Below are 24496 nucleotides of genomic sequence, written 5' to 3'. Positions count from 1 at the left end.
CATTTTACCTTTCTCTCCAAATAAAATGAGTGAATGTATTTTTTTTGTTTCAAATTATCGTCTTCAATGTAAATTAAAAGCAGAACAGGAGTTCATTGACAGCTAGAAGTAGTTCTGCCTTCTCATCACATTGAGGTAGAAGAGGCACTAAAAACATACAAGTAACTTAAACCAGTCTTCAGTATTTTTGCATAACTGAAGTGGTAAGAACTGAAATGGTACAGAAATGTTAAGAACTGAAATGGTAGGTGACAAAGGGATGTGTCATCAATACTGTGAGGTCGGCGTGAAAAACAGGAGTTTTGATGGCTTTATTTTCTTACAACATTGTTAAAACAATATGACAAACCATGCTGCACAACAGGGAAAAAAAGGCACATTTCAAAAGAAATTACAATAAGTACTGTAGGATTGCTTTATGGCAGGGTTCCCCAACTGGTGGCCTGCGGGCCAGATTGATGTTATTTGGCCCGCAAAGCTTACTGAGCAATTGTTCTAAATTGTTGGACATAAAAATACTCTTAAAAATAAAAAACACCAGCGAAACAGCAACAAGTGATTTTGAACATCTTTTCAAAGTAGTCCCACGCATCAGAGAGATATGTGATCGTATTCAAATGTAAGCAAGGTTCGTAATTATGTTTCAGTCAAATACATCCGTTTGGATTTCTTGCAGTCTATAAATTATTTTTAATTAATGTTCTCTTGCCCCACCGACCATGCACAAAAAAAAAAGTTAAATAAAATAAATCGGCCTGCAGCTGAATCTACATTAGTTGATGATCCCTGGCTTTTGGCATCACTTGAAATGTCAAACCATTTCAAAACGGAGTGAATATTCATTATAAATCGGCAAATAACACCCAGTGCGAGAGAATAACAGCTTGTTATTCTTGTTGTAACATTGATATAAGCACGGTTTATTTTATACAACAAAAACACTAAACTATCCTCAAAGTAACAGTGTAAAACACAAAAAAAAAAGTATTTGGTATTTCTGATCAACAAAAGAAATTCACACGTCTTGACTCTTTGAATAAACTGAGAGATGCATTTGATCGTTGCATTGCGTTGGATATACTATTTAGTTTAACAGTTATCCGCATGAAACAAAACTAATTCTGACCTAAATTCATGGCGTTCCCCCTTCCGTATTTGCTGGGTTCACTTTGTACCCATTTTAGATAACTTGAAAAATGGACCACTTTGAACACTTTTTAATAATAAATGTGGAGCTGTCAATGCATGAAAATAAACTGTTTGCAACTTAATAAGCTACTAGAGGACATTTCTTAGCAGCATTTGCACCAAATGACAATTTAACAAGGCATTGGAAACGGTATAATGTCGGAACTACTTGGTTGGAGGGAATTTCGGGCCCGTTCCAGATCAGCTGCAAAAAGCACACACACACCAAATCTCAAAACACACCTCAAAACACACACAAGTGTTCAACAAGTCAGAAATCACATAGGGGCAAATCTTCACTTCCATAAAGTAAACATTGTCTACCATTGGCATCGATGCACGACCGAGAGCAAATGTGAGTCAAAGTTAGTATTCACCCCCCAAGATTGGTTAATTTCTGCAGTGCAACTGCTTTGCATGCAAACTGGAACGTAGCCGTTGACAGCAGGGAACTTGCTGCCCAGTTAGGAAGTAATGGGCCTGACACCTAAACCCTCCTCGGCGTCACCAAGGGGGTTGGCTGACTTGTGGAAGGGCGTCTCCTTAAAGATAAACCAGCAGTTACCACCCCACAATATCAGGTTGAGGAATCCAAAGATCTGCCATAAAGGAGGGGGACAAGAAAAATATATTTTAGACAGGACAACAACAAAAATGTTTCTTAGTAAGGAACAATCACATTTCTCAAATGGCTCCACGTTACAATTTCTTGGAAATTAGTTGAGGGTATATGTACGATACATGGATTGAATTCTGCAGCCAGGGCTGTAATTGAGGGGAAACGCAATGGAACTCGGTTCTCAAGCAAAAGCTCAGGTTAACATGCAAAACTTGTTTTTGAGTCGAGCTCCCAGGGTGATTTCCCCGATTCCACCCATGTACAGATTATTCAGGAGTGTACTGTATTATTGGCTCCCTGGGTACCAAATAATTATTTTATTCAAAAATAATTGTTATTGCATGACACAAGTAGTTTTTCCAACAATTGTTTATACAGATTATTTCACTGCATCACAATTCCAGTGGGTCAGAAGTTGACTGTGCCTTTAAACAGCTTGGAAAATTCCAGAAAATTATGTCATGGCTTTAGAAGCTTCTGATAGGCTAATTGACATCATTTGAGTCAATTGGAGGTGTACCTGTGGATGTATTTCAAGGCCTACCTTCAAACTCAGTGCCTCTTTGCTTGACATCATTGGAAAATCAAAAGAAATCAGCCAAGACCTCAGAAAAACAATTGTAGACCTCCACAAGTCTGGTTCATCCTTGGGAGCAATTTCCTAAACGCCTGAAGGTACCATGTTCATCTGTACAAACAATAGTACGCAAGTATAAACACCATGGGACCACGCAGCCGTCATACCGCTCAGGAAGGAGATGCGTTCTGTCTCCTAGAGATGAACGTACTTTGGTGCGAAAAGTGCAAATCAATTCCAGAACAGCAAAGGACCTTGTGAAGATACTGGAGGAAACGGGTACAAAATGATCTATATCCACAGTAAAATGAGACAAAATTAGAACTGTTTGGCAATAATGACCGTCGTTATGTTTGGAGGAARAAAGGGGATGCTTGCAAGCTAAAGAACACCATCCCAACCGTGAAGCACGGGGGTGGCAGCATCATGTTGTGGGGGTGCTTTGCTGCAGGAGGGACTGGTGCACTTCACAAAATAGATGGCATCATGAGGTAGGAAAATTATGTAGATATATTGAAGCAACATCTCAAGACATCAGTCAGGAAGTTAAAGCTTGGTCGCAAATGGGTCTTCCAAATGGGGACAATGGCCCAAGCATACTTCCAAAGTTGTAGCAAAATGGCTTAAGGACAACAAGGTCAAGGAATTAGAGTGGCATCACAAAGCCCTGACCTCAATCCCATAGAAAATTTGTGGGCAGAACTGAAAGTGTGTGCTAGCAAGGAGGCTACAAACCTGACAACTCTGTCAGGGGGAATGGGCCAAAATTCACCCAACTTATTGTGGGAAGCTTGGGAAGGCTACCTGAAACGTTTGACCCAAGTTAAACAATTTAAAGGCAATGCTACCAAATACTAATTGAGTGTATGTAAACGTCTGGCCCACTGGGAATGTGATAAAAGAAATAAAAGCTGAAATAAAATATTCTCTCTACTATTATTCTGACATTCACATTCTTACTTCCCTAAAACAGGGAATGTTTACTAGGATTAAATGTCAGGAATTGTGAAAAACTGAGTTTAAATGTATTTGGCTAAGGTGTATGTCAACTTCCGACTTCAACTGTGTGTGTGATATGTATATATTTTTTTTATCCAGCCCAGTACCGCACGAGGCTTTTTCCTTTTTGGTAGGCCGTTATTGTAAATAGAATTTGTTCTTAATTGACTTGCCTAGTTAAAAAAAGTTTAAATAAAAAATAAATGTTATGGGGCTGTTTTACTTCAAAGACCCTGGGAACCTTGGTATGACACATGGCATTATGGACTCCGTCAAGTACCAGAGAGTTTTAGACCAGAACCGGTCTGCCTCTGCCAGGAGGCTAAAACTGGGTCGTTGTTGAATCCTCCAGCAGGACAACGATCCAAAGCATTCCTCCAAATCCACACGAAAATGGTTCACTGACCGTGAATCAAGATTTTGCAAAGGCATCCAGTCCCCTGACCTAAACCCCATGGAAACCTGTGGGTGAGCTGAGAGAGTCCACAAGCGAGGACCAAGGACTGAAGGATCTGGAGAGTTTCTGTATGGAGGAATGGTCTCAAATCCCTTCCTATGTGTTCTCCCACCTCAACATTCTAGAGACGACTCAAGAGCCCGTTACCTTGGGCAAAGGGAAGCGTGTGTTCTCCCACCTCAAACATTCTAGGAGACGACTCAGAGCCGTTTACCTTGGCAAGGGAAGGTGTGTTCTCCCACCTCAAACATTTCTAGGAGACGACTCAGGCCGTTACCTTCGGCAAGGGAAGGTGTTTTGCGTTTCTCCCACCTCATCAAACGACACAGCGATATTGTCAAAGGGAGGATGCACAAAGTACTAAATTCAGGGGTGCCAATAATTGTGACATGCATTTTTTTTAAATAAAATAATTATTTGTTGATGACAGAACATGTTTGAAGAATTTTAACTCAATTAAAATGTTAGATTCATATGATATTTTGAGTGTAAGTTCAAGCTGATCAACAAATACTTCCCCCCCCCCCACAGACTTTTGTTCATATTCATCTAGGGTGTCAATAATTCAGGAAGGCGCTGTAAGTAACCACCATTAATAACACTACAGGTAATAGCCTACCACAGAGGAGTTGAGTCGTCCCATATGAGGCACTGCTCCTGGTGTGCACTTGTTGCCGACGTCCTCGCAGGTAGAGATTAAGCCTACCAGGTTAGAGGGGCTGGTAGCCCACTTGACGTCAGTCAGGCCTTGACCCCAGGCAGAGGAGGACACYAGCCACAGGAAGGTAAAGGCTGCTGTCACCAGCAGGTCCTGTTGAAAGGACAGGAGACATTGTAAATAAAAGTATATAAAATGCAGGTTCAAGAGGAAGGTTAGAACATAAAATCAGACAAACACGCATACAAACAGTATGTAAACAGCCCATATAACAAACCTCACTTGTTGGTAACAGCTTACTCCTCCTGCATCCCACCACCAAATCCAAATAATTAGTCAACGTTTGATTTGAATTGTTATGCATCTGATTGTGTGAAACTTGAATTAGTGAAGCAGACAACGTCAAAGATTTGAAAGTATTTGATGTTCGCTTGATTCAGCTTCGATTTTGCACTTTTGGAACTAATATATTGGTTCCATTGTACTGGGAAAACTAAATCAAGTGCTAAATCAAATATCTGACAACGTACTTGACCCAGATCCATTGGTCCACAAGAAACCAAAATGTTCAATGACAGTTTCTTGAAATATGACTAGCGGCTTCATTATTGCTAGAGGAGTTGACTTCATGAGGAACCCTCGCCCCCAGTTACTCAGAGAAACACACTCCTGACCCCCCCACCCCCCCCCCCCAGTACCAGAGAAACACACTCCTGACCCCCCCCCCCCAGTTCCAGAGAAACACACTCCTGACCCCCCCCCAGTTCTGGTTCTTCCTTTACAGACCACTGTTAAGTGCCTCACGCAGATGTCAAGTGTCGATAGCTATTCCGTGCCACTGCTCAAGCTCTTTAGCCTTGTTGGGATCTGACAATATGAAATAAACGTATTCATGTCACTGAGGGAGAGATGGTAATATATAATGTTTACACTATGCCAGGATATGTTATTGTTAGCCATCAGGGATCCTCTGGGAGGAGAAGAGACACAAGCCTGGTACCAATCACCATGACAGGCTTGAGTTGGGGAGGAGTGAGCACTTTGAGGTAGCGGTCAGGTTAGATGAAGTGAGGAAGAACAGATATCACTAAGGCTCTGTCGAGCAACAGAGATGCATTGGCTGTTCAGATGTGTAGAAGGAGACTCAGCATAGGAGAAAGGATTAAATATCAGTGTTTGTGTGAACAATGTCTTTGTCTAATGCAACTGTATTGATCCTCTGGGAAGAATAAACTTGGTTTAAGCTTTCATAGTGTCCGTTGAGTTTTTAACTCAGAATTAGAACCTAACAGCCTTCAAGTCATTCTATAGACTGGGATTTTGCTCAACGCCTAACATCAACACCTTCCATTGAACACTACAAAGAGCATGAACAAAACAATTCCCAGTTAACTCACCACAATGGGGCCACGGCTGGTCTGCCTGTAGACGTGCTGGTAGCCCAGGTAGATCACCAGGCTGGCGATGCTGTAGAGGAAGGCAAACACCCCGATACAGACGTAGAACTCAGCCGAGGAGGAGTAGTCGCCGGTCAGATAAAGCTGGATAGTACTGGAGTCGTTCATACAGGAGGGGACGCTGTATGGATGGACCATCAGCCTGTGAGAACAGAGATACGTACAAGAGAGGGTGGTGTTCAGTACGGAGAAAACAAAAAGTGAAACAGGGATGTACTACCAGAAATTATCCAATAAGAACACATGATCTTTTGAGTGTAGAGACATGTAGTATAGGGTCATGTTCAGTAGGGAGACGTTTAGGAAATGTTTTGTATCGGGAGGAAAAACAGCGAGGTACTCGGCTGAGCTTGTCCAGTAAAAATATCGATTTTCATGTTTCGCTTCAAAACATTTTGCTTCAGTGTGCCCCGCTGAACACGACCAAAATAATAACAACAAACCACTTTAAAACAGAAACATCACACACCCATACGAATCATCCGTTCACTCCTGTTCTGCTTACCTGAACGGGTAGTGAAAGACAGCAGTGATTTCTTGGCTGGTGCTGCTGCCCTGGCACTGCACATTGATGCTCGTAGCGCCGGCATAACCCGACGTCGTAGCGAAGGCAAATATGGAGAAGATCTGCAGACAGACGAAGCCAAATAAGGACATGACACAATGTAATTAAAGAAACAGTTGACAGTTTATAACTGGATATATATACACACAAACACACCTCTTTCTGAAATGACATCCAGTCCAAACAGGGCAGATTAGAACATGTGACTATGCTGCTCTAACAAGCAAAAAAAAAAAAGGCACTAACTGCTCATTTGGTCAAAAATGTGTTAATGTCATTTTTTGCTACATTAAATACATACTTAATCATGTGGACAAGTATCCTGCCTCTATTGTATTGTGTTTTGGAGAAGAATGGGTGTCATGTTAGCAGTAACTGCATAAAGTTACTGCGAAACCAAGGCAAATAAAAGCCCCCCCCCCCTCAGTTCCACGCTATGAGCAGTTAGTGCCTTTTTGCTTGGTAGGGCAGTAGGGTACCCTGTGCTATAACTAAGGGCAGTTTGCTTTACAGGTTCAAAGCAGTGTGAAGGTGTTGTGACAGGAGTTGAGGGGTCAGGTAACAGTAGAATGTTGAACAAGACAACTAGAACTAAAAATCATGCCCAGCGAGTCATCGTGGATGATTCACAGGCTTCCCCCCCTCTCTCTTTCACACACACACACACACACACACACACACACTTTCCTCTACAGAAGGGCATCCTTTCCTCACAGGAAGTGATTATCACTAGCCTATAGAAAAGCAGGAAAAATTGTTACAGTCTAGGTCGGGACTTCCAAATTGTTACAGTGTAGTCTAGGTCGGGACTTCCAAGTTGTTACAGTGTAGTCTAGGTCGGGACGTCCAAGTTGTTACAGTCTAGTCTAGGTCGGGACGTCCAAGTTGTTACAGTATCAGTCTAGGTCGGGGACGTCCAATTGTTACCAGTATAGTCTAGGTCGGGACGTCCAGTTGTTACAGTTAGTCAGGTCGGGACGTCCTAGTTCGTTACGTCTAGTCGGGACGTCCAAGTTGTTACAGTTAAGTCAGGTCGGGACGTCCAAGTTTGTTACAGTCGTCTTAGTTCTAAGGTCGGTGACTCTCCAAGTTGTTACAGTAATAGTCTAGGTCGGGACTTCCAAGTTGTTACAGTCTTAGTCTAAGGTCGGGACTTTCGTAGTTGTTACATGTCTTAAGTCTAGGTCGGGACTTCCTAGTGTGTTACAGTCTAGTCCTAGGTCGGGACTCAAGTTGTTAAGCAGTCTAGGTCGGGACGTCCAAGTTGTTACAGGTATAGTCTAGGTCGGGAGTTCCAAGTTGTTACAGTGTAGTCTAGGTCGGGACTTCCAAGTTGTTACAGTCTAGTCTAGGTCGGGACTTCCTAATTGTTACAGTCTAGTCTAGGTCGGGACTTCCTAGTTGTTACAGTCTACGTCTAGGTCGGGATTCCTAGTTTGTTACAGTCTAGCTAGGTCGGGACTTCCAAGTTGTTACAGTATAGGTCGGACTTTCCAAGTTGTTTACAGTCCTAGGTCGGGACTTTCCAAGTTGTTACAGTATAGTCTACAGGTAGGGACTTCCAAGTTGTTACAGTCCAGTTAGGTCGGGACTTCCAGGTTTTACAGTATAGGTCGGGACTTCGCAAGTTGTTACAGTCTAGGTCGGGACGTCCAAGTTGTTTACAGTATAGTCTAGGGTCAGGACTTCCAAGTTGTTACAGTCCTAGGTCGGGAACGTCCAAGTTGTTACAGTATAGTCTAGGTCGGTGACTTATCAAGTTGGTTCACAAGGTGTAGTCTAAGGTCGGGACTTCCAAGTTGTTACAGTCTAGTCTAGGTCGGGACTTCCAAGTTGTTACAGTATATCCTAGGTCGGGACTCCAAATTGTTAGTCTAGTCTAGGTCGGGACGTCCAAGTGTTACAGTCTAGTCTAGGTCGGGACTTCCAAGTTGTTACAGTCTAGTCTAGGTCGGGACTTCCAAGTTGTTACAGATAAGTCGTAGGTCGGTACTTCCAAGTTGTTAACAGTTAGTCTAGGCTCGGTTAACTTCCAAGTTGTTTACAGTATAGTCTAAGGGTCCGGGACGTCCAATTGTTACAGTATAGTCTAGGTCGGGACGTCCAAAATTGTTACAGTCTAGTCTAGGTCGGAGACGTCCAAGTTATTACAGTCTAGTCTAGGTGCGGACTTCCCAAGTTGTTACAGTCTAGTCTAGGTCCGGGACGTCCAAGTTGTTTACAGTCTAGTCTAGGTCGGGACTTCCAAGTTGTTACAGTCTAGTCTAGGTCGGGACGTCTAAGTTGTTACAGTCTAGGTCGGGGACTTCCAAGTTGTTACAGTCTATGGTCGGGACTCCAAGTTGTGTAACAGGTCTAGCTAGGTCGGGACGTCCAAGTTGTTACAGTCTTAGGTCGGGACGTCCAAGTTGTTTACAGTCTAGTGGTCGGGACTCTCCAAGTTGTTAAGAGTCTAGTCTAGGTCGGGGACTCCAAGTTGTTACAGTAACAGTCTAGGTCGGGACTTCCAAGTTGTTTACAGTCTAGGTCGGGACGTCCAAGTTGTTACACGTGTAGTCTAGGTCGGGACGTCCAAGTTGTTACAGTGTGTCTAGGTCGGGACTCCAGGTTTGTTACAGTGTAGGTTAGGTCGGGACGTCCAAGTTGTTACAGTTAGTCTAGGTCGGGACGTCAAGTTGTTACAGTGTAGTCTAGGTCGGGACGTCCAAAAGTTGGTACAGTGATGTCTAGGTCGGGACGTCAAGTTGTTAACAGTCTAGTCTAGTCGGGACTTCAAGTTGTTCCAGTCTAGTCTAGGTCGGGACTTCCAAGTGTTACAGTCAGCTAGGCTTCGGGGACTTCCAGTTGTTACCAGTAACTAGGTCGGGACTTCCAAGTTGTTTAGTCAGTTAGTCTAGGTCGGGACTTCCAATTGTTAACAGTATAGTCTAGGTCGGGACTTCCAAGTTGTTACAGTCTAGTCTAGGTCGGGACTTCCAAGTGTTACGTCTAGTCCCTAGGTCGGGACTCCAAGTTTGTTACAGTCTGTCCTAGGTCGGGACGTCAAGTTGTTACGTAATGTCTAGGTCGGGACGTCAAGTGTTACAGTTAGTCTAGGTCGGGACTTCCAAGTTGTTACAGTCTAGTCTAGGTCGGGGACTTCCAAGTTGGGTCTTACAGTTGTCTAAGGTCGGGACGTCCAAGTTGTACAGTCTAGTCGGTCGGGACGTCCAAGTTGTTACAGTATGTCTAGGTCGGGACTTCCAAGTTGTTACAGTATAGCAGGCGGACTCCAAGTTGTTACAGTATGGTCTAGGTCGGGACTTCCAAGTTGTTACAGTCTAGTCTAGGTCGGGACGTCCCAAGTTGTTACAGTCTAGTCCTAGGTCGGGACTTCCAAGTTGTTACAGTCAGTCTAGGTCGGGACTTCCAAGTTTGTTACAGTCTAGTCTAGGTCGGGACTTCCAAGTTGTTACAGTCTTAGTCTAGGTGGGACTTCCAAGTTGTTACAGTCTAGTCTAGGTCGGGACTCTAGTTGTTACATCTAGTCTAGGTCGAGACTTCTAGTTGTTACAGTCAGTCTAGGTCGGGACTTCCAAGTTGTTACAGTATAGTCTAGGTCGGGACTTCCAAAGTTGTTACAGTTAGTCTAGGTCGGGACGTCCAAGTTTGTTACGTTAGTCTAGGTCGGGACGTCCAAGTTGTGTTACAGATCTAGTCTAGGTCGGGACTCAAGTTGTTACAGTAGCAAGTCTAGGTCGGTAGACTTCCAAGTTGTTACAGGTCCTAGTCTAAGGTCGGGATTCCAAGTTGTTACAGTCTGTCCTAGTCGGACTTCAAGTTGTAAGTCTACTAGGTCGGGACTTCCAAGTTGTTACAGTCTAGTCCTAGGTCGGGACTTCCAAGTTTGTTACAGTCCAGTCTAGGTCGGCGGAACTCCACCAGTTTGTTTACGTCAGTCTAGGTCGGGACTTCCAAGTTGTTACAGTCTAGTCTAGGTCGGGACGTCCAAGTTGTTACAGTCTAGTCTAGGTCGGGACTTCCAAGTTGTTACATGATGAATAGGTGAACTGCAGTACATCACAACACCAGCTAGTTTCAATCCATTTGAAACCCATTCTGCTGCTATGCAGGGTGGCTGGTGACACGGTTATTAAAAAAAGGCACTGTCTGTAATACATACAGCCTAAATCAAATGACTGCAAAGTCATGCAAATGTTCCTTACAAGCCAGAATGATGAATTAAATTACATTTTAACTTACTCTACCGGTTATCTGTGCATTTTAATACTTCATTTGAGACAGAAAATCGACAGGAAAGTATTGTTTGCCCCAACTTTTTCGAGTGCCGGTATTGAAGTTGACATTTCTCTAACCTTGACCATGTAAATACCTGCTGATTTTAAGTTCGTATGCTTGCATCGCGTGCACACGTTTGCTCGTGACTGAAGGTATGTGCACTAGACGTAAGTACATGCACACRTACTAACCATACCGTAGTGATACAAACTGAAGTCAGCAGGTGTTTACTTGGTTTTAAACATGTTCCAGGTGAAAGAAATTTCCAACTTCCATACCAGCACTCTAAAAAAAAAAGTTGGGTAAACATAACAATGCTTTCCTTTGGATATTTTGTCTCAAATTTCAGCCATCTGGACGAAACGCCACAGACAACCAGTAGAGTAATTTAAAATGTAACTGTATTCAACCATCTGATTTGTAAAGAACATTTACACAATTTTGCCGTCTTATTTTCACGCTGTATATACCAATTAATTGTGTTTTACAGTCTGATTAATCAGACTACCTCTACATAGACCGAGCATTACATATTTATGCAAAAAAACATGAATTTCAAGGCATTGAAGTTCTCCCTATAATATTCCACATAAGGGTCATTGGACTAAAGGCATCTTCTGTACGGGGGTGTTTTAAGAGTCAGACACTAAACTGAACATTAACACACTGTTTGCGGTACGTTTTTTTTGTTGCATAAGAACCTTATCTTTCATATCAGCAAGGAATTATATTTAAAAAAAATGTTAAAACGTTCAATTGATACACACCTTTATTTAACTAGGCAAGTCAGTTAAGAACACGTTCTTATTTACAATGACGGCCTATCCGTCATTGGTCCTTAAGGAGTAATTGTCTAGTTAAGGTCCTTAAGAGTACATTTGAGCTACATAGCATAATAATAATAATAATAATAAGTATCTAGAAAAACAAACTTACCCATTCGAGCACTCTAATAAATGCCAGGGGCTCTTTCAAGGGTCCCAAGTCCATTGTAAATCCCGGAGTCTGAATGTTCTTTTGATATTCAACAAACAAACAAAAAGGTAAACAGTTTATTAGCTAACTCAGTAGACAAAGTTGAGTTGTCATTCAAGGATAGGCATGCAACCAAACACACAAATAGATTACCACGCAATCCTTTTGCGCAATAGAAGAAAATGGAATTTAGCAAACATAAACATTTTTTTCAGACGCTGTTTTTACCTGGGATATCCCGTCCATTGTRCCACTGTCGCAAGTCAATTTTCTCGGACAGTTTGCAGTACTTTCTCTTTAGACGATTGTTGGTAGGGGGGAGGAAAAAAATTGGATGACTTCCTTGGTAATTTCAGAAACTTGTGTCAAACTTTATTTTTCTCCAAGTGAAGAGCGCTGCACACGTGTTCACCGACGTTCTTAAAGTGACACGTCCACCCAATTGTATTCATTTGTATTAACAAGAACACACACATACAAAAGGTACATGGGGAATATAACAGTACCAGTCAAAAGTTTGGACACACCTACTCCTTCCAGGGTTTTTCTTAATTTGTACTATTTTCTACATTGTAGAATAACAGTGAAGACATCAAAACTATGAAGTAACACATATGGAATCATGTAGTAACCAAAAAACTGTTAAACAAATATTTGAGATTCTTCAAAGTAGCCACCGTGTCACCAGCCACCCTGCATAGCAGCAGAATGGGTTTCAAATGGATTGAAACTAGAAGACTTGGTTGATCTACGAGGACAGGTTCTCAACTGGTTCAAATCATACCTCTCTGAGCGGTATCAATTTGTTCAGATGGGCAACAATTCATCTGCATGTTTCCAAGGTTAAATGTGGTGTTTCCCAAGGTTCTGTGCTTGGACCCCTTTTATTTTCCTTGCACATGCTACACCTTGGTATGCACATCATGCACTTTGTTTGCTACGCTGATGATACCCAATTGTATTTATCTTTTAAACCAGACAATGCTTTACAGTCAGCCCGCCTTGTGACTTGCATCACAGATGTTAAACACTGGATGCCAACCAAACTTCTTGCTTTTACATTCTGATAAGACAGAAATTATGCAACCTGGCCACAAGAAACTTACAAACAACGTGTCAGACCTCACGCTCAACATTTGATGGTTGCCTCATTACACCAAACATGGTTGTTAAAAACCTTGGTGTTACCTTTGACCCCGGCCTAACTTTTGACAACCACATAAAGAGCACATTCAAAACAGCATATTTCCATCTCAGGAACATTTCCAGAATTACACACTTCATCTCTCAGCCAGATTTTTAAAAACATTTTATTTAACTAGACAATTTACAATGACAGCCTAGAAACAGTGGATATACTGCCTTGTTCAGGGGCAGAACGACAGATTTGGGGATTCTATCTAGCTTGGGGATTCTATTTAGCAACGTTTCGGTTACTGGCCCAATGCTCTAACCACTAGGCTACCTGTCGCCCCAGATGCCGAGAAACTGGCCCATGCATTTGTTTCATCTAGGCTAGACTACTGTAATGCCCTCCTCTCCAGCTGGTCAGACTTTACTATTAGAAGCCTGTGGAGGCCAGGTCACCTGATGCAGCACTGCATCACTCTCCTTCTTGGTCAAATAGCCCTTACACARCCTGGAGGTGAGTTGGGTTATTGTCCTGTTGAAAAACAAATGATAGTCCCACTAAGCGCAAACCAGATGGGATGGCGTATCGCTGCAGAATGCTTTGGTAGCATACTGGTTATGTGTGCCTTGAATTCTAAATAAATCACTGACAATGCCACCAGCAAAGCACCCCGACACCATCACACCTCCTCCTCCATGCTTCACGGTGGGAACCACACATGCAGAGATCATCCGTTCACCTACTCTGCGTCTCACAAAGACACGGCGGTTGGAACCAAAAATCTCAAATTTGAACTCATCAGACCAAAGGACAGATTTCCACCGATCTTAAGTCCATTGCTCGTGTTTCTTGGCCCAAGCAAGTCTCTTTTTCTTATTGGTGTCCTTTAGTAGTGGTTTCCTTGCAGAAATTCGACCATGATGGCCTGATTCATGCAGTCTCCTCTGACCAGTTGATGTTGAGATGTGTATGTTACTTGAACTCTGTGAAGCATTTATTTTAGCTGCAATTTCTGGTAACTCTAATGACCTTATCCTCTGCAGCAGAGGTAACTCTGGGTCTTCCTTTCCTGTGGCGGTCCTCATGAGAGCCAGTTTCATCATAGCGCTTGATGGTTTTTGCGACTGCACTTGAAGAAACTTTCAAAGTTCTTGAAATTTTACGTATTGACTGACCTTCATGTCTTAAAGTAGTGATGGACTGTCGTGTCTCTGCCGTGTCGTGTCTCTGCTTATCTGAGCTGTTCTTGTCATAATATGGACTTTCACCAAATAGGGCTATCTTCTGTATACCATCCCTACCATGTCACAACACAACTGATTGGCTCAAATGCATTAAGAAGGAAAGAAATTCCACAAATTAACTTTTAACAAGGCACACCTGTTAATTGAAATGCATTCCGGGTGACTACCTCATGAAGCTGGTTGAGAGAATGCCAAGAGTGTGTAAATCTGTCATCAAGGCAAAGGTTGGCAACTTTGAAGAATCTCAAATATAAAATATATTTTGATTTGTTTAACACTTTTTTGGTTACTACATCATTCCATGTATGTTATTTAATAGTTGTGATGTCTTCACTGTTATTCTACAATGTAGAAAATAGTCAAAATAAAGAAAAACCCTTGAATGAGTAGGTGTGTCCAAACTTTTGACTGGTACTTTATATACATTATTTTAATAGCAGGATACTGTAAAGTCCATTCTTCTTCTGAAGAGTATGAATTAGGCTGTTTGAGAAAGTCTGAATCCGTAGCAACCTGCATACACATAGTTTGAAGTACAATACCAACATAGCTACTGTAGTAGGTCAAAGCTGTGTGCTGAAAAACCTTGGTAGAGCATGGGTACGCATTTTAGCGCGTACCCATGCGCTACCAATGTGAATTTCCTTTATTTTTTGGCTTCAGGCCAATGCCTACTTTTCACTTAAAACACAGTATTATGTTTTTAATTTACATGTTTTTTTACACTGGATGGTGATTATTTAAAAAAATAATCAAGTCGACTAATAAAGTTTGTCGACTTGTTCAACAGAGGACATAGTGATCAATATTGTGAACGTTTTATTGTCACTTTTTGGCTTCAGGCCAATGCCTACTTTTCACATAAAACACAGTATTATGTTTTTATTATGTATTATGTTTTACGACCATTAATAAAGTTGCACTTGAAAACCCTCGTTATTTGCCGACTGCCTCAGACCACTTGGCTGTTCTATTCAATCATCCCACTATGAGCAGCTGGRGACAACTGTTATGAGCAGCTGTGATGTGAACAGACATTATGCTGCATGGCATCTATTCAACTCTTAATAATCATTTCAATTCAGCCAATCTAGGAGATAAACACATTCAATTTGACTAGAATTTAGGATTTTGCATGGGATTTAAATGCCTGATATGACCGAATTTAAATTACCCCCGATCACAATGGTGATAGGAGTGCTGTATTACTCCGCTAAATAAYGTCAGGGGACACAGGCAGCTCTTCATCACAAGGGGGCGCTATTTCTACATACAGCAAGGCAAATGTATTTAATGAAATTGTCCCATCTCATTCATATCAGAAGATTAGAGAATGTGTTATAATTAACCTCTAACAGTTCTGTCCCATATCTACTCTTTCCAGTTATTGACCCTGTTAAAATAGTCAGTTATGAAGTAGGTAGGCTAATCGGTTTACTCGTGACATATTAAAGACAGATGCATGACAATAAAACGTTGTTCACAATATCGATCACTATGTCCTCTGTAGAACAAGTCGACAAACTTCAGTGACGAACCTCCCTTCCTCTTAATATCTATGACTCAATTTCACTGGTTTCTCCCTGAACACAGAAGCCTAGCCCACCTTGTGGCCAGACCAGGAATTATTGTTAGAAAGGGCACAGTCACCAGTCTTCATATCGTGGAGCACATCTCCAAGAAGGAATGAGAGTTTCTTTGTTCTCCACCTTTTGACAGTTGACTGGGCGGCCATTTTGGGGCCGTGGGGGAGGAGTTGCCTGTGTATTGTACAGTTCTGGGTATACGTCCCAAATGGCACCCTTTTCTCTAAAATAGTGCACCACCTTTGACCAAAAGTAGTGCACTTTGTAGTTAATAGGGCTCCAGTTGGGATACAGATTTCCATCTCACAGGAATGCTGCTCTGCAGATCATTGTGCTGCTGTGAACTTCGGTCGAATGGCCTCGACCAGACCGGTTGCTTTGCTTCTTTTGTTAATAGTGAATCTGGGAGAGAGAGGAATATGTAGCCGGGAACCACTACAGCGTGGTTGGGGTTGTTTTTCAGAAAGAGAAGTAACTCACCACGCCGGGTAACTCACCACCGTGGATTCACGTGGCCAATGTTTTGACAGTAGGTCACACGGAGACACGATTATTGACCGTTCTCAGGGCATCTTACTWCAATAGACTTATTAGGGTCAAGTTCTGGTTCACCAACTTCAACAGTTTCAGTACATCTGGCTCACGTTGTTTGTTTACCATGTTTCTGTCCTTCTGTCTCTAGTTCTGAAACTATTGTCACCAGTAGATGTTAAATAGTGGGTGTAACAGTATATCTTTAGTCCGTAACCCTCGCGAACCAGGGACCCTCTGCACACATCAACAACAGTYACCCACGAAGCATCGTTACCCATCGCTCCACAAAGGCCGCGGCCCTTGCAGAGCAAGTGGAACCACTACTTCAAGGTCTCAGAGCAAGTGACGTCACCGACTGAAAGGCTATTAGCGCGCACCACCGCTAACTAGCTAGCCATTTCACATCCGTTACATGGGCTTAGATATGGTATCAAGAGTCCAACACAATGTGGGAAATTACACTCAATCTACGGATGGGGATTGTGTGGATCCACTCTGACTGTTTGGATATTGCAATGTTTTTGGACAACAGGTCACACAGGCTTTTGCAGGGTTATCATCACTGTCATCTAAATTCTCAAAAGAGACTGTGGTTAGGGTCAGGTTTACAGAACGGGTCAGAAAATTAGTCAGGTAGCCAAACAGGTTTGTCTGACCCATGTTGTTTATCTTGACCATTTGGAGTTCTGGAACTGTTATGTTCATGTTTTCACTGTACACATGTTTGCGGGCGTGACAACATGGGATCAAAATGAACAGTATAAACCAACGTGTAAAATCTGCCTGAAACTATGGGTGGGGATTGGATGGACACCAGGTCCTCTAACATCAGCTGGCTAGAGTTTTTATCACCCTGGTTGTTATGTCTTGTGKGTTTCATAACCACGTCTTTATAACAATTAAATAATGATGAGACGGGAGACAGGAATTCAGTTCAACCATTTATATGAACACGCTCATCTCAACACACACAACTCCCATGATGCTCTGCGGCACAACTCCTATACACAACACTGGTAGTGTGAATGTACCTCTCCTCCTTTCCTCCTCCCGTCCTCTCAGCGACTTGTTGTGGAACTATTCCAGGAGTGGAGTGTGACTCAGCATTCTGGAACTCTGGACGACTCTAGAATGTCTTCCATCGGGCTCGACGTTCCGCTGCCTGGGAAAAGGGATAGGTGTTGGTGAAGGTCCCGTGGTTGTGGTGGTCACTGAATTTTTAAAGCCAGCTGGCTGGCGAGAGACTTCAGTCCTTTCTTTCTCTCCGACGCCACATGATGTCCAGTCATGGGTTCACCCTGGCACAAGGGGTGTCCCATCACATGGCACATTTCAAATCTGTTTCTGACTCACTCCATCTTGTAAAATGAATTAAATCTAATTTAAGGTTGCGTACGGCGAACAAATTCCGCTCTTAAGTGAGTTATTTCAGGAACAAACAGGAGAACATTGTAGGGTCAATTAGGCAAGGTTTAACTTTTGACCTGAATGACCCACCCTTGCCAGCACCTCTATCAATTTAGCCTATGGAATGATGTAAGTAACAGGCATATGGACGGGCAGCCCAACAGACAGGCGAGTGGCCAGACAGACAGACAGACAGACCGACAGGGCAGGCGAGTGGCCAGATAGACAGACAGGCCGACAGGACAGGCGAGTGGCCAGACAGACAGACAGACCGACAGGGCAGGCGAGTGGCCAGACAGACAACACAGACAGACCGACAGGGCAGGCGAGTGGCCAGACACGACAGACGACACGGACAGGCAACTGGCCAGACAGACCGAGAGGACAGTGAGTGGCCAGACAGACAGACATACGACAGGGCAGGCGAGTGGCAGCACGACAGACCGACAGGACAGGCGAGTGGCCAGACAGACACGAGGACGGCGAGTGACCAGACAGACACAGACAGACCAGACAGACAGACAGACAGACAGACAGACAGACCGCAGGGCAGGCGAGTGGCCAGACAGACAGACCGACAGGGACAGGCGAGTGGCCAGACAGACAGACAGAAAGACCGACAGGGCAGGCGGGTGCAGACAAGACAGACAGACCAACAGGACAGGCGAGTGGCAGACAGACAGACAGATAGGCAGGGCAGGCGAGTGGCCGACGACAGACAGACAGGGCAGGCGGGTGCCAGACAGACAGACAGACCAACAGGACAGGCGAGTGGCCAGACAGACGACAGAATAGGCAGGGCCAGGGCGAGTGGCCAGACAGACAGACACACCGACCGGGCAGGCCCAGGACGACAGGGCCAGACAGACAGACAGACAGACAGACAGACAGACAGACAGACACAGACAGGGTAGGCCTGTTTGCTGTTTACCTGAGGGTTTATTCAAGCTGAGTATATCTGATAATCTCTGGCTTTGTCCAAATGTCTCATCTTCTCAGCCTGTCACTCATCATGCCATGGGTTCTACGCTCTTTTGATCTGTGGAAGGCACGTGCCACGCCTGTGTTTTGTTGTTTAAAAATGCCGAACCATTGAAGCGTTTGAGAAGGGGATATGACACGAGACCTTTGGTTATGTTGTTGTTGAGAGCCTTGGATTCTGACTACTTTACTTGGTTCGGTTTGGAAACATCAAAGGCAAAAGATATTACCACGACCTTTACAATTTTTCTTAACCATCCTTTTTTATTGGCTTTTTCTTAACCATCCTTTTAATTGGCTTTTTTTCTAACCATCCCTTTTAATTGGCTTTTCTTAACCATCCTTTAATTGGCTTTTTCTTAACCATCCTTTTAATTGGCTTTTTCTACCATCCCTTTTAATTGGCTTTTTCTTACCATCCTTTTAATTTGGCTTTTTCTTACCTCCCTTTTAATTGGCTTTTTCTTAACCACCTTTTAATTGGCTTTTTCTTAACCATCCTTTTTAATTGTTTTTCTTAACCATCCCTTTTAATTGGCTTTTTCTAACCATCTTTTATTGCTTTTTCTTACCATCCCTTTTTATTCATGTATCGATTTCAGTCCTTCCATATGATTATTACTACCCACTGATCCAACATGGTCACATGAACTACCCCTGATATAAAAGAGTGACCACAACTAGGCTGGCTATGCCATCATATAAACTACACCTGATATAAAGACCTGCACAGCTAGGCTGGCTATGCCATCATATAACACACCTGATATCTAAGAGCCTGACACAACTAGGCTGGCTATGCCATCATATAAACTACACCTGATATCTAAAGAGCCTGACACAACTAGGCTGGCTATGCCATCATATAAACTACACCTGATATCTAAAGAGCCTGACACACCTAGGCTGGCTATGCCATCATATAAACTACACCTGATATCTAAAGAGCCTGACACAACTAGGCTGGCTATGCCATCATCATAAACTACACCTGATATCTAAAGTCGACACAGCTAGGCTGGCTATGCCATCAATAAACTACACCTGATATCTAAAGAGCCTGACACAGCTAGGCTGGCTATGCCATCATATAAACTACACCTGATATCTAAAGAGCCTGACACAGCTAGGCTGGCTATGCCATCATATAAACTACACCTGATACTAAAGAGCTGCACACAGCTAGGCTGGCTATGCCATCATATAAACTACACCTGATATCTAAAGAGCCTGACCCAATTAGGCTGGCTATGCCATTACATAAACTACACCTGATATCTAAAGAGCCTGACAACTAGGTGGCTATGCCACATAAACTACACCTGATATCTAAAGAGCCTTGAACCAACAACTAGGCTGGCTATGCCATCATATAAACTACACCTGATATCTAAAGAGTCTGACACAACTAGGCTGGCTATGCCATTACATAAACTTGTTTTCTCATCCTTATTTTTCTCATGTTTTGCATGCTTATAAACATGCATTCCTAATGATGTATATTTAATTTGATAATTGTACATATTCGGGAATCATACATATTAACAAATATTGACCAAGCTCACTGAAGGGACAAATCATTCCATAATACCATAACTGTTGTGCCCTCAACCAAGCTTGGCAAATCTATTGTGAGGTAGGATGTGCTATTGAGGTCTTAACCAATCAGAAGACAAATTTCTCGTGTCAAACACAGTAAAAGCCAATCACAGTGGGCTGTCTGCAAAGGGCTATCCAATATCAATGCCATTGCCACAATTTCTGGCCAAGCAGTTGCACGGTGGACAATTGGACGTAATGCATCTCGGCAAATTAATGCGCCTGATTTGTTTTTAGAAACGGAGTTTATGACCGGTGGAGAGGATACAGAGCCGCAGTAGGCTACCACTCGCTGTCAGGACTACTGTTTTGTTGTTGATGTCATCGGTAGCCGTGTTAGAACCGGAGCGACCCTCAATTTATAGTCAGGATTACTAGAATAACAAGATAAAGCCGACAATAAAAGTAGCTCTTTTTTTTCCGGCGCACAGTGAGTATGGGAATTCTAACGCACTGTGTTTTACTTTTTATATTCCAGCATTTGACGTCCGCTTATGATTTTAAAGGAGGACTAGATAACAACGGACAGTATGCATTTGTGAAAGATCCTAGTTTGAATATCGAAAAGAGATCTGCAGATGTAGAATTAGACCAGTTTGACTCGGAATCATCCGACCACATTCGGAGCAGGAGAAGCGCTGATCAAGGGGACTGTAAAAGTCTCCAGGGATTCGACACCAAGTTGACTAACAACACCCACACGGTAAGTTAACCCTGCAGGTCCGGTTTGACTTCTCTTCTCACCGGTATAATAGGCTAATGTTCTGCAAGTGACACGTTACCTGGACAATTATCCTCACAATAAGAAAATGACTTGGGGGTTTTAACAGTACAACTAACCACACATTATCTATTCGCCAGCTTCTTGCATGAGATCAATCTGTCATGTTTCACAGCTCACTCAATTGTAGTCAAGCCAGTTGATACTGACACAAGTAGGCTACTGTATTTAAAGATGACTTCAACCCCATACAGAGCAGTGTTATGGGTTAATATTCAGTTTAGCATCTCTGTAGCTAATTGTTTAAGGGTACCTGTAAGTAATTTATCAAGTTTAATCTTTAGTGAGTTTCGCATCCAGTTGGTCTGTAATACAGTATAGGTATACACCTTTAGAATTGATCATTGTATCTTGCCCAGGGCCTAACTGCATTGAGGCCATTATCTAGTCAGTCTAGTGTATGTACACACTTACTTACAGTGGGGTCCTGAAATTATTGACACCCTTGATGAAGATGAACAATAATGTGTAAAATGAATCATTCAAATACTAAGCTGTTGTATGCTCAAATCTTTGGTGGGAAATTATTTTATTTTATACTAATACAATTGCTCAGAGAAAGAGGGTATTGTTTAACAAGTCAGCTTTTATTTTCCCCCGAAAGGTCCGGGGGTCAAATTTATTGACACCCCTAAAGATTCTTCTAAAATAAATTAGTCCAAAGTGTAGTATTTGGCCCCATATTTCTAACACTCAATGATTACATCAAGCTTGTTAATCTACAAAYGTGTTGGATGCATYTGTAGTTTGTTTTGGTTGTGTTGCAGATACATTTGTGCCCAATAGCAATGAATGGTAATAATGTGTTGTGTCACTTTTTTCCCCCGTAATCATGGTAGCAACCACATTTAATGTAGAAGTGTTTAGACGAGTTTGTAGAGTCACAAACTTGATGTAGTCATTGGGCTATAGAAAAATGGGGCCAAATACTTCACTTTGGACTACTTTATAAGAATCTTTAGGCGTGTCAAAAAATTAGGACCCTTACTTTTTTTTAATTTTTTTTTTTAGAATAAATGATTACTTGTTAAACAAAATATATTTCTCAGAGAAATTGTATTAGTATAATTTCCACATTGTATGCTCATATCAATCTCATCATTTGAACATTTTATTTAATACAGTCCTGTATTGCTCATCTTTATCAAGGGTGTTACTCATTTCAGACCCTGCTGTATGTGTCTCTCACCTGTTCCCTAACGGTTAGGAGTCTGACCTATATTTCCTCCCAGGAATGATGCTGCTGTACTTCATACTAGGCCTGGCCTAACTGCCGTCTTTTCATTTTCTGCGTCAGTGTGTACAGAGGGGGGGAAATTAGCATTTTTTTTCAATAAGAGAACAGGTGAAACCTAGTGTTTGTTTGGCAATTTAGGTGACTCATAGAATTCTGCTACCTACAGTTCTGACTAGGCCTGGCCTGACTTCTTAGTTTTCATGATCTGCCTCTGTGTGTCTGGATGCCTATTGGTGGTTTTATATAGGCAATCTGTTTTTTCATGAATTTCTATTGCCTGTGTGTATAGAGGAAGTGTTTGTTTGTAAGGCGAAGCGTGTGTGTGTGCGTTTGGTTGTTAGGCAATTAAGTTACAAGATACACGCATGCAAAGTGTTTCTGCATTTTGAGAGCACTTTCTTAACATTTAGACTATACAGTAGAACAGATGCATTGGGGCTAGACCCATAATCCTATGTTTTTGACTATACATTCTTAACATTTAGACTATGCAGTAGGCCTATACTGTAGACAGAAGTGATTTTAAATTTGGCAGTATATTATGATGTTCTTGCCACTGACTGGCCACCCCTCATAGCTTGGTGCCTCTAGGTTTCTTCCTATGTTCTGGCCTTTCTAGGGAKTTTTTCCTAGCCACCGTGCTTCTACACCTGCATTGCTTGCTGTTTGGGGTTTTAGGCTGGGTTTCTGTACAGCACTTTGTGACATCAGCTGATGTAAGGGCTTTATAAATACATTTGACTGACTGTCTTTCTTAATGATGTTGTCCTCAACCACTGTGTAGCCAGCTCTAACTAAGGACGTAGTCTAATTTAGGATCACCAGATGTCTTTTGGAAGCAGGGTTATTTTACTATCCGGCTGTGTCAACACTGGACAGATAGGCCAGCTCAACAACGTCTTACCCAATGCATCCGCATTCTACTCAGCTAACAAACAGCATACCCACAGACAACTCGTTGAGTTAGTTCGTAGTTCCTGCTAAGAATTTGTTTGTCCAATTCTTGATTCCCCCCTCCCCCCCTCTCTACCACTGTCCTTCATTTCCTTGTAGCAACAAATTGCATTTAGTATAAACATTTAGTGGGAATTAGTACCTTTTACAAAAATATAATATGTCCTTCTAAATAATACATTCCTCTTATGTCTGACTGTGTATGATGTCATGATAATTACATCAGCCAGCTCGACATGCGTCAGCGGAGGAGGACTAAAGATCCCGAAAAAGTCTGCATCTGCAGTCGCGGCCTATAGTTGATGCATCAGATGAAACGCCAGGCATGAAACGCCAGGAGCTCAGGGAAAAGAGCCGGGACACCACCTCTGACACCGGTCAATTTCCCCCCCCCCCCCCACCACCTTCCCAGCACACCATTACTTTCTGTGCACCAAGATGCAATTCGATGCAAATTTACTGTTGGAGAAAAAGCCCCTTTTATAATATAACCATATTAACGGTTGCCATGTGGAATAGACTACAGTTTAGCAGAGGTGTTTTTAGGACTTCCACATGGGGATTTTCCTTTAGCAGGGTCCACTTGTGGTAAATTCAATTGATTGGACATGATTTGGAAAGGCAAAAACCAAGCCATGAGGTCAAAGGAATTGTCTGTAGAGCTCCGAGACAGGATTGTGTCGAAGCACAGATCTGGGGAAGGGTACCGAAAAATTTCTGCAGCGTAGAAGGTCCCCAAGAACACAGTGGCCTCCATCATTCTTAAGTGGAAGAAGTTTGGAACCACAAATACTCTTCCTAGAGCTGGCCGCCCGGCCAAACTGAGCAATCGGGGGAGAAGGGCCTTGATCGGGAAGGTGACCAAGAACCAGATGGTCACTTTGACAGAGCTCCAGGGTTCCTCTGTGGAGATGGGAGAACTTTCCAGAAGGACAACCATCTCTGCAGCACTCCACCAGTCAGGCCTTTATGGTAGAGTGGCCAGACGGAAGCAACTCCTCAGTAAAAAGCACATGGAGTTTCTAAAAGGCATCTAAAGACTCTCAGACCATGAGAAACAAGATTCATTGGTCTGATGAAACCAAGATTGAACTCAAGCGTCACGTCTGGAGGAAACCTGGCACCATCCCTACGGTGAAGCATGGTGGTGGCAGCATCATGCTGTTGGGTTGTTTTTCAGTGGCAGGGACTGGGAGACTAGACAGGATTGAGGGAAAGATGAACGGAGCAAAGTACAGAGAGATCCTTGATGATAACTTGCTCAGGAC

At 42.7% G+C, this 24496-nt stretch overlaps 1 protein-coding gene across 1 annotated transcript; it reads right to left on the bottom strand.

Annotated features, from left to right (window-relative positions):
- Positions 1-1202: 1202 nt before the first annotated feature.
- On the bottom strand, positions 1203-12300 carry sypl2b (synaptophysin-like 2b). The gene is made up of 6 exons (XM_024136354.2): positions 12002-12300; positions 11735-11812; positions 6461-6582; positions 5896-6097; positions 4460-4651; positions 1203-1787 (listed from the first exon to the last, which is right to left on the bottom strand). Exons 1-6 carry the CDS (start codon positions 12017-12019, stop codon positions 1653-1655), a joined length of 747 nt encoding a protein of 248 aa, XP_023992122.1. The 5' UTR covers positions 12020-12300; the 3' UTR covers positions 1203-1652.
- Positions 12301-24496: the final 12196 nt, after the last annotated feature.

This window comes from Salvelinus sp. IW2-2015, unplaced genomic scaffold (genome assembly GCF_002910315.2).
Source record: "Salvelinus sp. IW2-2015 unplaced genomic scaffold, ASM291031v2 Un_scaffold890, whole genome shotgun sequence".
NCBI lineage: Eukaryota > Metazoa > Chordata > Actinopteri > Salmoniformes > Salmonidae > Salvelinus > Salvelinus sp. IW2-2015.
The sequence above is the reverse complement of the archived record's forward strand: the minus strand, read 5'-3'. Positions and strand labels throughout refer to the sequence as shown.